The sequence below is a fragment of the Astyanax mexicanus genome, chromosome 8 (assembly GCF_023375975.1).
Source record: "Astyanax mexicanus isolate ESR-SI-001 chromosome 8, AstMex3_surface, whole genome shotgun sequence".
Classification (NCBI taxonomy): Eukaryota; Metazoa; Chordata; class Actinopteri; order Characiformes; family Acestrorhamphidae; genus Astyanax; species Astyanax mexicanus.
This window is the reverse complement of record NC_064415.1, coordinates 16,030,566-16,043,898: the sequence shown is the minus strand read 5'-3', so window position 1 is coordinate 16,043,898 and position 13,333 is coordinate 16,030,566. Positions and strand designations below refer to the sequence as shown.

At 35.7% G+C, this 13,333-nt stretch overlaps 2 protein-coding genes across 2 annotated transcripts in view; both read right to left on the bottom strand.

Annotated features, from left to right (window-relative positions):
• The window catches only part of LOC103037073 (UDP glucuronosyltransferase 5 family, polypeptide G1), a 246,053-nt gene that overhangs the window by 107,524 nt on the left and 125,196 nt on the right, over positions 1–13,333 (bottom strand). The gene's annotated exons all lie outside the window — the stretch shown is intronic.
• The window catches only part of chrnb1 (cholinergic receptor, nicotinic, beta 1 (muscle)), a 44,150-nt gene continuing 34,431 nt past the window's right edge, over positions 3,615–13,333 (bottom strand). The window contains exons 10-11 of the mRNA XM_007250163.3: positions 10,500–10,647; positions 3,615–6,230 (exon numbers count right to left, since the gene is read on the bottom strand). Of these exons, the coding sequence (XP_007250225.2) occupies positions 6,084–6,230; positions 10,500–10,647 (295 nt within the window). The 3' untranslated portion in view covers positions 3,615–6,083. The remainder of the gene's footprint in view (positions 6,231–10,499; positions 10,648–13,333) is intronic.

Here is a 13,333-nt window from a genome sequence, read left to right as displayed (position 1 = left end):
CTGCGCAGACTCGGGTTTCAGGATCGCCAACATGGCGCAAGATTTTGGCTTCATTTTCATTGAATAAATGGTAATGGCGACACGGCGTCCATCTTTTTTACAGTCTCTGGGTTAAACACAGGAGAGCATGCTCATGGCAAAAAGTCTCAAAATGGGTCTTATGGAATTTGGAGCATCTATGTTGTATAAAAAGCTCAATATTTGATGCAATGCATCGGTAATGTAATATATCAAAAACAAAAGCGATAGGATATATCACATTAACTGATATTTTGTCCCACTCATATTTACTTCTTGCTGCACTTCTTGGGAGCTGTTGACTAGTTGGAAGATAAAATAAACCAGCAAATCATGATTAACGTGAATTGAGTAGAAGCTGAAGTGTTATTTAAGTGCCACACTTAAGTGGAAGTGTGTTATATTTAAGTACTGTGTAATTCTATGCAGTACTATGTTATATAGTTATTATAGAAAGCAGAGGAAAGTTAGCAGTGCTAAAGGCAGAACTAAAGGCAGAGTAGTGAAGTCTTCTTATAAGATCATAAAAGAGCTTCATCAAACCTGGTGAAAATGTAGAGCATCTACCACTCTGGCAATAGTGAAAATGGGTGATTATGTGTGTTTGGAATGATTCCTAACATTTTTATAATTGAGTTAACGAGTTAAGTAGTTCTACTTCCTTAATATACACCTTTCATTACGACTAGTCAGCTAGTAAAAATGATTGGTTGTGTTTCCTGTACTGTAAAGTCATTAAAGCAGCTCTGGCAAAAATCTAATTCAATCCACATTCAGTGCAGGAGGCCAACATACACATACCACAGGTCAGTGAAGATCTTTAACTCTCATTGGAAATGGTGAAATGGTGGGAAACTGTGTCAGTTCTTAACCAAATGTCCATCATCTGAAAGAAAAAAAAACACATAATTTTTATAGTTGTGTAAATGTACAAAAATCAACACACACACACACATACATACGCATGCCCACAGACAGATGGGACGTTGGCGCCCACCATGTCTTTCAGGCACAACCTTTCAACATGCCACACTCTTCCATTCTCTTTCTCTCTTACTCACTCTCTCCCTCCCTTCACTGTGGTCACTTTGCTCTCTCTGTCCTCCAAAGGCATGACAGGCATTCACTGGGGCTGCCCAGTGACACCAGTGCAAAGCAATAGACACGCAAGCACACACATACACACACACAAACACACACACACATACACACACACACACACACACACACACACACATACAGGAAAACCATTCCTAGTATCTGGCGCTGGCTCTCCATCTCAAAAACCATCAGCAGATAAAAGAATGCTTTGTTGTACAGCAGTTATATCACGCTCATGTGACGAGAGAACAAAAAGAGGATTCAGTTCATTAGCAGGAGATGGAAAAAGGTATTAAGAACAGACACAACACACTTTCCTCTCGTTCCCCTTCCCTGGATCTGTTCTTGTTTTATAACATGTAACCACATCAACATCACTCTTCAGTTCACAGCATGGTTTGTATGCCATATATCACATATTTACAGCTCTGGAAAAAATAAGAGACCACTTAATGATGTTGTTTTTCCTTGATTTAACCAAAATTGAAAATCTCTGGAATATAATCAAGAGGAAGACGGATGATCACAAGCCATCAAACCAAGCTGAACTGCTTGAATTTTTGCATCAGGAGTGGCATAAAGTTATCCAAAAGCAGTGTGTAAGACTGGTGGAGGAGAACATGCCAAGATGCATGAAAACTGTGATTTAAAACCAGGGTTATTTCACAAAATATTGATTTCTTAAAACTTTATGAATATGAACTTGTGAATATGAAATGCAAATAAATGCTCTAAATGACAATATTTTTATTTGAAATTTGGGACAAATGTTGTCCATAGTTTATAGAATAAAACAACAATGGTCATTTTACTCAAACATAAACCTATAAATAGCAAAATCAGAGAAACTGATTCAGAAACTGAAGTGGTCATAATTTTTTTTAGAGCTGAATATACCATACCAGCATACCAGTCTTTTGGGTTTTCCTTTACTGCAGAGTAACTTCTGTTATAGGGATGGATAACAAGATAGCAGTACATGATCGATTAACAGAAAAAGTTATAGGCAAAACTTAGACAAGCCAAGATGATTAAGTCTGAAACCCCAAATAGGAACTACAGACACTGTAGTAGTACAGCTAAACTGAGGGCAACACACTTGGCAAGTTAAACTAAAACTCTTGGCACCTTATACAGATGCCAGTCTAATGTATCATTTGACCATTTTCCAAAGCAGAGTCAAATGGTGCTTAACAGGACAACTTAACATGTAAGATTTACTTGTTGGAACTCTTTGGAGAGTATTCAGAGTTTACAGCATCAGGAACACAAAGTCCCCTTCCAAACTGGACTGTACGGAACTCCCATTCCAAACGATTAACCCAGTGTCAGAAGCATTTTTAATGACCTAATGCAATTCATTACCAACAGTGACTTTATGGGATAATTTAAATTTGTATTTTGTGAATACCCTATAATTTAAGAATAAACCATACTGCTACTTAAGGTAAATAAGAAAAAGCTTTGATTGTTTAGCTGAATATACATTTAATGTCACCTAGGGATAGTAACAAAAATAAGTTTTTAGCAAAAGCTGGACTTTTTGAGATGGCAATGGGGCTGATGTTACCTCCGCCAGTTTTACTTGCATGCAGTGAGTTGTTGTAGGCAACCCTGGAGTGGACTTTCAGTAATCTTTCCTATCACTCAAGTAGAATGGATTATTTTGCTAAGCAATAGAAGCAGCGCTGGGTGCACTAATATCCTCTTGAGACCCTGCGTCCGTTTGTGTAAAATCAAGAGGGTGGGAATTCCAGTCAAAGGTTTCTACAGCCAGTTCAGACAGAAACATGGGAGAATCTGAACTGGCTGTAGAAACCTTTGACTGGGATTCCCGCCCTCTTGATTTTAAACAAACGGAGTGTTGAATGTTGCAATGTGTCCATATGTGGCCAAAGTGTTAAAGTTCTGCAAAATTATTAAGTATAATGTTGCAGAGAAGCAGAAACGTGATGTGCTCATATGAGGACATCCAATTTTATGTTTGAAACTATTCTCCTGATGTTTTTTTGCTCTGCTTTTTGTCGAAAGATAAAAAGTTGTTTTTGGACTTGTTAGATCCTAAAGTCAGGGTCTCAGGAGGATATTGTAGGTTAAATGTTGGGGGGGGGGGGGGGGGGGGTCCAAATTAATAATTATGAAGTGTGAAGGGGATATAATGAACCAGATATCAGGGAATCAAACTGTCAATTGACAAATAATTGCATCATCTAGCATGTACGTACAACTTTGTTTGATAAAAAAAAACTGCTTTATTATTATTTTTCCACACATCTTCTTGGCTATCATTATCTGTAGGTGTTGCTCCTCTTGTATACAATACCACCCTAAATACAGTGTCACCCTAAAATCAAGACTGTTACTGGTTATAAAATCGTCTGTTTAAACATAAATCAGAAATACAGTGCTGTGAATAAGAATCTGATTTAGTCTATTTCTTTATTTTTGTCACCCCAAACAGTTTCAGGTCTCAAAAAAAGCAAAACGACAGGAGGAATTTTTAAATGGCCACTTTATTTTATTGAAAAAGATTTGAGAAAAGAAAGTTGCCCTCCTAAACTTAATAACTGGTTATGTCACATTTAAAAAGGGTTCAATGAAATAAATGTTTCCTTTAGCCAGAAGACGTCTGGCCCACTCACCTCTGCAGAATTGCCTTAAATCAGCCACTCTGAAGGGCTTTCAAGCATGAACTGCCAATTTAAGTTCACCATGATGGGAAATTGACTGTCACTCTGAAACTGAATCTATTCTCTTTTTTTCTGTTATTCGTTTAGAAGTAGGCTGGGCATTCCTCTGTATGATTTTTGTTTGGTATAGCGGGTGTGTATATGACATTTCAACCTGAAATCAGGTACCTAAAACTGACAGGAAGGCCTGATCTCTGGCCACATATTGATGTTCACTGACTATTGGTTTCTTGATTCTTTAGATGAACCACTTTTGAGCTCACCTAACTTTAATTTGAACTCAATCATTTGTTCCATTGCCAGTTTGTTACAGAATGTTTTGCCACTGAGTCAAGCTAAAGGGGGCGTGTCCACTGTCCAGGCAGGAATGTGACGTCAACACATACCCTCTATAGAGCGTAATTAGAAGAGTTAAATCACTAAGGATCTAAACAAAGCATCCACACACCAGTGGTCAGGACCTTACTGTGCAGTGGTCAGGACCTTACTAAAGTGGTTGAAGACAAATGGAGGAGAGGTGAACCAGTGTCAGGGTCATGGGCACCAAGGGTTAATTAGTGCAATTTTTCGCAGGACTCATTTACAAAGACTTGAAAGAATGATTTGCTGCAAACATGCCAGATACAACAAGGCAACTTCAGAGGTTATGTGGATTCCATACAAAATATTAGCCAGATGGTGTTAATGTTCTGGCTGATTGGTTTATATACACCATACATGGCTTTGTGTCCCAAAAAGAATGAAGAGGACTAAGGATAAGGGGTGTATACATACCTATACATTTTAATTTACTATTTTTTTTTTAAAGCTTGGCATTTGCAATCAACCAAAGACCAATAAAGTAAAGTAATGACAGAATGATACTGTAGCTTATTCTACTGGTAATTCTCACTGTAAGTCATGCTAGCACTGTTGAGCTGAAGGGTCTGTTATGCCCTTGGTTGACAGTGACTTCCAGCTGTACTGAGCGGAGGCCAGTACAGTAGCATGGTGGTGCAGAAAGCCGGCTGTACTAGATCAGAGAGCAGGAGGTCGCATTGCTGAAACAGTCACAGGGATCACATACTGACAACAGATGGGCTGTCCCACCGCCTTTGATTCTCCCCCTCTCTGATCTTAGCTAGAAAACAAACAGTAAGCAAAGCCAACAGGTGTCTCTCACATGTATGCACTCTGGTGAAGTTGCTGGATTCAACTTAATACAGAATATCAATAACCTGCAAAAATGACCTAGTGGTTAGATACACTAGAAAAACCTAGGCTGTAGTCCTATGAAGACTCATCAGTAGTCTGCTGTCAGCCAAATGAGGATGGTCATGTGTGAATGTTCCAAAACGCAAAAGCCACAAAACCTGTGATTTTAAATGATTTTAACACCTTTTAAAATGAACTTTGCTCTTAGCATGGTTAGCAGGTAATGCTAATGCTAATACTCCAGTCTTGAGTCTCTGGAGAACTAAACTGAAAGTCCTATATTACGCTGTAATTTAGCGGAGCGGCTTTACTGCTCTCTACAACCTGATTAGTAAAATTCACACCTGATTATAAGGTGCACTGACGATTTTTGGGAAAATTAAAGGATTTTAAGTGCACCTTATAGTGCAAAAAAATACGGTAATAATCTAATCAAACACATACTCTGATTTCTTAGAGTAAATAAAGAAAATAAGTCAGAAATCTGATTAAGGAATCTGATAGAAAGTTAGATACTACATAGATTGTGTGCTTTTTCATTTCTTTACATTTTAATAATATCTCTGCTCTTGAAACTTTATTTTTAATCATTTGAATATATTTTTATGGTGCTGTTGTTCCTTTTTCCCCTATGGCGTTGTGAGTTGCAAGTTACAAAAGACCACAAAGGAAACATAAATTGTGTTCATCAAATTGTGCTCACTCCGAACTTCGACTACATTTTTCAGCTGTATATAGCATAAAGGGCCCTTCAGTTTGGAACAGCCTTCTATGACACAGTGTCTGAGAAATGCAGCTCACTGCATTTCAACTGTAGCCTAAACTTTGAAACGCAGCTTCTGTGTTACCTTTCATAAACAGGAGCTTTATTTAAAACATCAAAGTGACATTCCCCCCGAAATAAATGTTCATAGCGCAGAATCATCACACTCCAACACTCTCTATCTACAGTAAACAACACAAGAACATGAAAAAGAACATTAACATTCACTTCAAAGACCAGCAATGCGTACCACAACTGCACTGCCCAGCCATGCTCCGGTGTTCAAAAGTCAGAGATCAGAGCTATGACCTCTAAGATCAAGAGCTCATGAATGGGTCACTTGGTGTGGCGTTGAAACTGGCTTTAGCAAAAATAGCCAGTGTACCGACAGTGGTGAATATGACGAAGATCCAGAGGAAGAGGCGATCGACCACCATGGCAACGTACTGCCAGTCTTCTTTTAGCTGAAGGAGGGAGGGGACAGGGAATGAAAGTGAAGAAAAAGAAGAAATTAGAAAAGAGGAAAACAGAGATGGGCAAAATAAGAAACAGAAAACAGCAGAAGAAGAGGGAGACTGACAGAGCAGACAAATACAGTACTATACATAAGCCTTAGATAAGTTATAAAATATGTTTAATATGGTCATTTCAGCAGCAAGTGTGCTCGATCAGTAATATTTAGAAACAAGGCACCAAATGTATTAAAGTTATTAGCTGGATTTATATTAAAAAATGTTGCGCATTTTAAATGAACTCTCAAAAAGTAGTTAAAAATAAATGCTATTTAATCCGTTGCCTGTTACAAATGACTTTGGTCTGCATTTTGGTTTCCCTGTCACACGAAAACAGGTTTTGGTCACGGAAAATGTTCTCAAACACAAACACGATACAAAGAGCTGTATAGTACGAGTCAGGATTTTGGACAAACCTTCTCATTCAATGTTTTTCTACATCGTACATTAACATTAAAGACAGGAAAACAAAAAAGGGACACATACAGCTCTGGAAAAAATTAAGAGACCATTTCAGTTTCTGAATCAGTTTCTCCGATTTTGCTATTTATAGATATATGTTAAAGTAAAATGAACATTGTTGTTTTTTTCTATAAACTACTGACAACATTTCTCCCAAATTCTAAAAAAAAAAAAAAAATATTGCAATTTAGAGCATTTATTTGCAGAAAATGAGAAATGGCTGAAATAACAAAGAAGATGCAGAGCTTTCAGACCTTTAATAATGCAAAGAAAACAAGTTCATATTCATAAAGTTTTAAGATTTCAGAAATCAATATTTGGTGGAATAACCCTGTTTTTTTAATCACAGTTTTCATGCATCTTGGCATGTTCTCCTCCACCAGTCTTACACACTGCTTTTGGATAACTTTATTCCACTCCTGGTGCAAAAAAATTCAAGCAGTTCAGTTTGGTTTGATGGCTTGTGATCAACCATCTTCCTTTTGTTTATATTCCAGAGGTTTACAATTTGGTAAAATCAAAGAAAAGTCTAATTTTAAGATGTATATGTTTCTATCAACTTCTGTTATAAGTTGTCATTCTTTCATGTATGTATTATCTATAGCCGTGTCCTCTAATAAATATTTTATATTGTTTCAGAAGTTCATGATGAATGGACCAAAAATGCTTCCGATGGATGTTAAGGTTCTTTTTGTCCAGATAAATAGGATTGTTTAATATAAAGTAATTTACATATCATAAGGCATATGCACAGTGCTGTATATGTGAGAAACATTTAGAGGCTTAAAAAAAATAAATGACAGTGTAAACCATGTGAATGGTAAAGAAAAGCTTTGCTATGTTGTCAGATTGAGAAGATACAGGTAGTGTGCTGAGAGAAGAAAATCTGATACCCCAAAACACACAACTGTCAATCTGCACAGAGAAGCTGCAATTAGCCAATTTATCCCAACATTACAAACTACTGAAACATCCAAATCCACAGAACTGATGAGTCATGAATCTTGCAGCTATATTTTCTACTGCATGTGCAGGTTTATCCTATTCCTTTTCCACTGAAAAAGGTACACTAGGTCATCTTATTTTTTATATGTAATGACAATATTGACTGTGCACGCACAATTTGTGGTATGACACCAGTAGTATGTTTGGTGCTGTTTTCGGACTGAATGAATTAGACTGAGTAAATAGACTGAAAGTTCTGAAGAACTAATTCAAAGCAACAGTAACCAGTGAAGAAGTGTGAGCAGGCCACTGGAAGTCGTATTTATTGCTTAAGGCTCCTTAAACTATAGTTTTGGTGAAAACCCAAGTGTACACATTACACAATGTGTGCCTGTTGCACTAAAGCCACAAAGATAAAGTACCAAATAATAGTAACGGGTCATTATCAATATTAAATGCCGTTTGTGTCCAGAATGAACACATTACTACAAATATAGAGGATTTATTTGCAGTCTCTGAAGTGATATGCAGTGTTAAATTGGATGATTTAAGTGATCTTTTAAGTGGTCAAATAACATTTTTTTTTAAATATATTTTCTTGATGATTTGTTTTCATGTTAATGATTCCTTTAGCTTTATAAAAAAAAAAAAAAAGAAAAAAAAAAAAACCTGTGCAAAAATTTCCAATCAACTCTGTCATACTAGATAACATCCCTTTAAGAGGCTAACTATTGAAATTAGTGACATCACAACTTTAGTTAATAATAATAATTATACTTATATTCTTATATTGCTCACACTTAGCTGAGGTAAAGCTTAAGCTGTCCATCCTCCTCTGTAAAATATACAGGTAATTAACAAAATTGTTAGTAAATCTAGGTTAACCATGCTTTATTAAATGACAAATTGACATACTAACATACATGACAGAACAGTAAAGATTAGTAAAAAGTGATAAAAGTGAAAATACATAGTGATTAAGCTGGCAAACTTTTATTTCTATGTAGTCTGAAGTCAAAAAAATTAATAAATAAAAAAAAAACATTTCTTTAACATTTTGAGATGCCTTATCAGCATAGTATTTTGATAATGACCCTAATAGGTTTAGTAAATTATCTAAGCTAATAATCCCTCAATACGGATTAAGAAACACTGATTTAACTGGACATAATTCAAGGAAAGTGTGATTATCTCTGGCACATTTATAGCTGCAGCCCTATTCCCTCGGTCCTAGACAAACCAGAACGAGTTGCTGCTTTTATATAAGCATTAATATAAAGTATTACAGTAATATCCTTTTTGTGAAAGTGTTGTAAAACATGCCATAGTGCCAAAATGTCCCTTCTACAAGTGTCAGTTCAGAGCTGAGAAACAGATTATGTCAAAAGAGCATCAGTCTGATTTAGGGTTTTGCCATATCATATTGTACGCGATAATATCACCAACTTTTTTGAATATCATGAGCGATATTATACCCTAAAAATATCGGGCCATATCACCCACCTCTAATTATTACATCAGGGTACTACTTTTACTTTGACTGTTTTTAGCAAAAGAAAATTTCACACTGTTCTCATTTCCTGTTATATACCTTCTAGATCCAAATTATATCTGTCCAGTATCATTTATTTTACTTCAGTTCTGTATATATATGGAGATATATAACCAGAGATATATTCATATATCCAGAGATATTGAGTGCATTATTAGTATCAGTATCAGTATTAGTATCATTTTATTAGTATTTATTAGTATATTAGTATCAGTGGTATATATATATATATATATATATATATATATATATATATATATATATATATATATATATGCTGCCTATTAATACACCTAAAATACCCTCATTAGCCATGCTTATTTATTTGTTATTTTTTCTTTGTGTGCTAATAGCTATTTAACTTTTGTTTTTATTTATTTATTTATTTATTTTTTGTTTATTTATTTTTGTATGTTTGATTATGTGTGTCGTATGTACAGCACTGTGACACTGCAATTTCCTTTGGGATCATTAAAGTGCTATCTTATCTTATCTTATCTTATCTTAAGACATTCTGGATCATTGACTTCTGTTACAAATCTGATGAAAATTCTTGTATTTTTTTATATCTCAGTTAGGGGTGTGCTATATCATATTGTATGCAATATTAATTTAATATTTAATTTTCCTTTTGTTGCAGTAGGGTATTTTTTAAATATTTATGTTTTAATTAATTGTTTTGTCATATTGCCAAGAATATCGTTATCGCAAAAATACCAAGAAATATTGTGATATTATTTTAGGGTGATATTGCCCACCTCTAGTCTGATTACAGTCCTGTTTATAGACTTCTTTGAACTGCATCCATATTTACACATTTCAAGCAAACCAGAGCTCGTTTGGAGGCATACTGAGACACTTGTGTGTTTTTTGTTCATGACGGTTAGATTCGCATGGTAGTGTTCTAACAAAACAACAGCACCAGGGTTTATTTTAATCTAACCGGACCTGCCAAACCTGGACACACCTTTAGGCATGTAGCTTGTACAGTGCTAACTGGGCACAGACATCAATCACCTGTTAGTCAGACATTACTCAGCTTATTGACTGACTTTTATTGACTGAACTGTGCAAATTAGATTTCACTAACTCATCTGCAGCAGCTGAGGACATAACTATCCTTCCTGGCTTTAAATGACTCAATAAGTGTCTTCACCAGCTCCACTTAGAATGCATATGATCCGTGAGATTTACTAGCTATACACTGCAGCCAAATCTACACTTAGCAGTAGAAAAATGATGTTAGTAAATGAGTCTCTTACAGCTTCATAGTCTTTCTCAGCCTGTAGCTGCTCCGCTATGTAGCAGATCGCCTTCACAGCAGACTTCAGTTCCGGAGGCAGAGTCAGGAAGTGACTGGGGCCATCAATAAACTTACGCAGGTCAGTGCACAGGCCGTCTGGCTGGTACCTGCAACACAGTGAAATTACTGGTACTTTAGCAAAATCCTTTAGCACCATTACACAGTACAACTGCTATCCTATCAACAGTTAAAACATTACTAACAAGAGTATTACATATCAAAACAAGGTGCTGGGTGTTTTTTTTACATGTTGATTTATTGGCAGATGATTCAGGTACACAGGAACAGAAAACAAGATCTTTTTCCAACTTAACTTTACAACTCTAAACCCTTCCTGCCTCCCTACCCCATCAATGGCCTTTAAAGTAAGTATACATAAAAACAAAAAGCCATGAAAAACATTAAGAGACACTATATTGCTAGTACTGCTGAAAATCTGAAAAATTATTACGTAATGGTAATGGTGGATAATGGTAGATCTATCTTATTCCAAAGGAAGCACTTGAATGTCTAAAAATTAAATTAGCAAGGCATTCATTTTTTTTTATTATTTCTAATTTTCATCACATTTTATCCCCAATTCACAAGTCCAATTACCCAACCCACTCATTAGGAATCCCCCTATCACCAGTGGTGCACCAACACACCAGGAGATGAAAAAATAGCACATTTTAATGTTTTACAAGGATTAGATGACTTCCAGTTTAGGAAAATCTGCTTAAGGTGCCCAGTGTTTTAACCCTTACTTTGTAAACATAATGCAAAGGGGTGCTGTTTTACAAGGACTAAATGTTTGGTAATATTTATTCACTTACTTAAGCTATTTCTTCTCTATAAATATCTCATAGTATAAGCAGCTAGTGCATTGTGCTTTGTTGTAAATTTTTCATGAATACAATTGTTCTTTAAAAACAACACCTGCATTTTTTTAAAGAATGTTTGTTTACTGTATATATTATTAATATGAATTCAGAAATTCTTTATTTTGGAAATTCATTACTTTTGTGTTCAGTGTACTTTTATATTTTATGTTAAAAAAGAAAAAATCAGAAAGATAAATGAAAGATTAGGACGTCAACAGTCTTACAAGTTACTTGGACTATCGTTGCTGTCCCATAAAAACAAGTATCTTCAAAACAGCAACTTTACAGGGAGAGAAAAAAAAAACCTTTTAAACATTAATGGAAGTCAGTGTAAAAATAATTTATTTCAAGTATCTCTATTTGTCAGGTCATCAAGACATTTTGGCACAGTGTAATCAACAGTTTGTTCAGTGTGTTCAAATTATGTAGTAAACTAAAAATTGACAAAAATGGAGATACTTGTTTTTCATTGGACAGAAATGCTATATTTTCCTATTAATGGAACCTCTGCAGTGAAAATGCTGCACAGTCCAGGACTAAGCTTAATCCCTGTTTGGGAAACTGCACTTTAGAGTTTAATGGAATTGATTAAGCTAAAGCAGGAAAGTTCAAATGGTTAACAGTTAGATCAGGAGAATTTATAGGGTTAACAGAGTGCTGAGTTTGTAAAGTTGGATGGGATTGATTAAGTTAAATCAGGAGTGTTTTAACAGGGTCATGAGGTTAAGAGAATTGATGGATTTAAAGCAGGAGAGTAAGGGGATTGATTGAGTTAAAGCAGGAGGGTTTAAAAGGTTAACAAGAGTGTTAGTAACAGTTACGTTTGTTCAGTTAAAGGGGGTAGGTAGCATGAAAGCTTAGAAGAATTACAGGGTGCTGAATTTGTTCAATTACAAATACTACATTTAGTATAATTCATTGACATATGATGCATTTGTTAAAGGTCTTATTCCATTGTTTTTTCATTGATTTTAAAATGTCTAGTTGTGGTCTCTAGAACGAACGGTGGAGGAGTGGGGGTAAGAAACGATAGGATTTCAGCTCTTGGAGACAGACAACAGTTAGAAACATTTTAAAATAGAGACATTTTTAGTCTTTGCATGTCATATGTTACTTTACAACATGGGCAATGCCCTGCTAAGTGCAGTTCAGCCACTAACTTAGTCTTAGAGTCTCTGTAAAATGTGAAATCCACTGGAGATCCTATTTAAACCTACATAAACATACAGAGGTGGGTCGTCCAGGTCCAGAGGGTTTTGTTGGCTGAGCCGCAATTCACGGATTGACTGAATATTTTCTTTTACTAGCTACTGCAGACAATGGAGGTTAAGGGTTCGTGTGCAGCATCATATACAACTCAGAGAAACCTATTGTATTTCACAAAGAACAAGAAAAAGTGCATTTTAGCATAAGGACACTTTTAAGAATATCAAAGCTTAAATTGGGTTTTTAGAAATTTTGTTGTAGAAATAGGTCTTATTTCTCATTTAAAGCTAAAAAGTGATGTGTTCTTTAAGCAGAATAATTAATTATGGAGTTGTACCTTCCTTGTGCATATATCTTTGTACTGTTTGCACTCATTAGACCCTGTTCCTCATGGAGCCTTAAGGTTTATTGCTAATTCTCATTTGTTTAGTGAGCAGAATGTGCTGAGTTTAACTTTAAGGGAATAGCTTGAGTTAGAGAAGGGCATTAATAAGAACACTAACCACTCTGGGGCTTCTCTTCACTCTATTCCTCCAGGCCTGCACCACTCTGTCCTTGACTAAAATGCTGCTCATACTTAAAGCTTTGATATTTATCCTGTCTGAACAACGGTGTGTTTGAGCATGTGTCAAATCTACACTTAATCCTAAATCAGAGAGACGCACAGCTTTCCAAAACTCACGTCAAGGTGACTTCTGCCATCTCTCTCTCTCTCTCTCTCTCC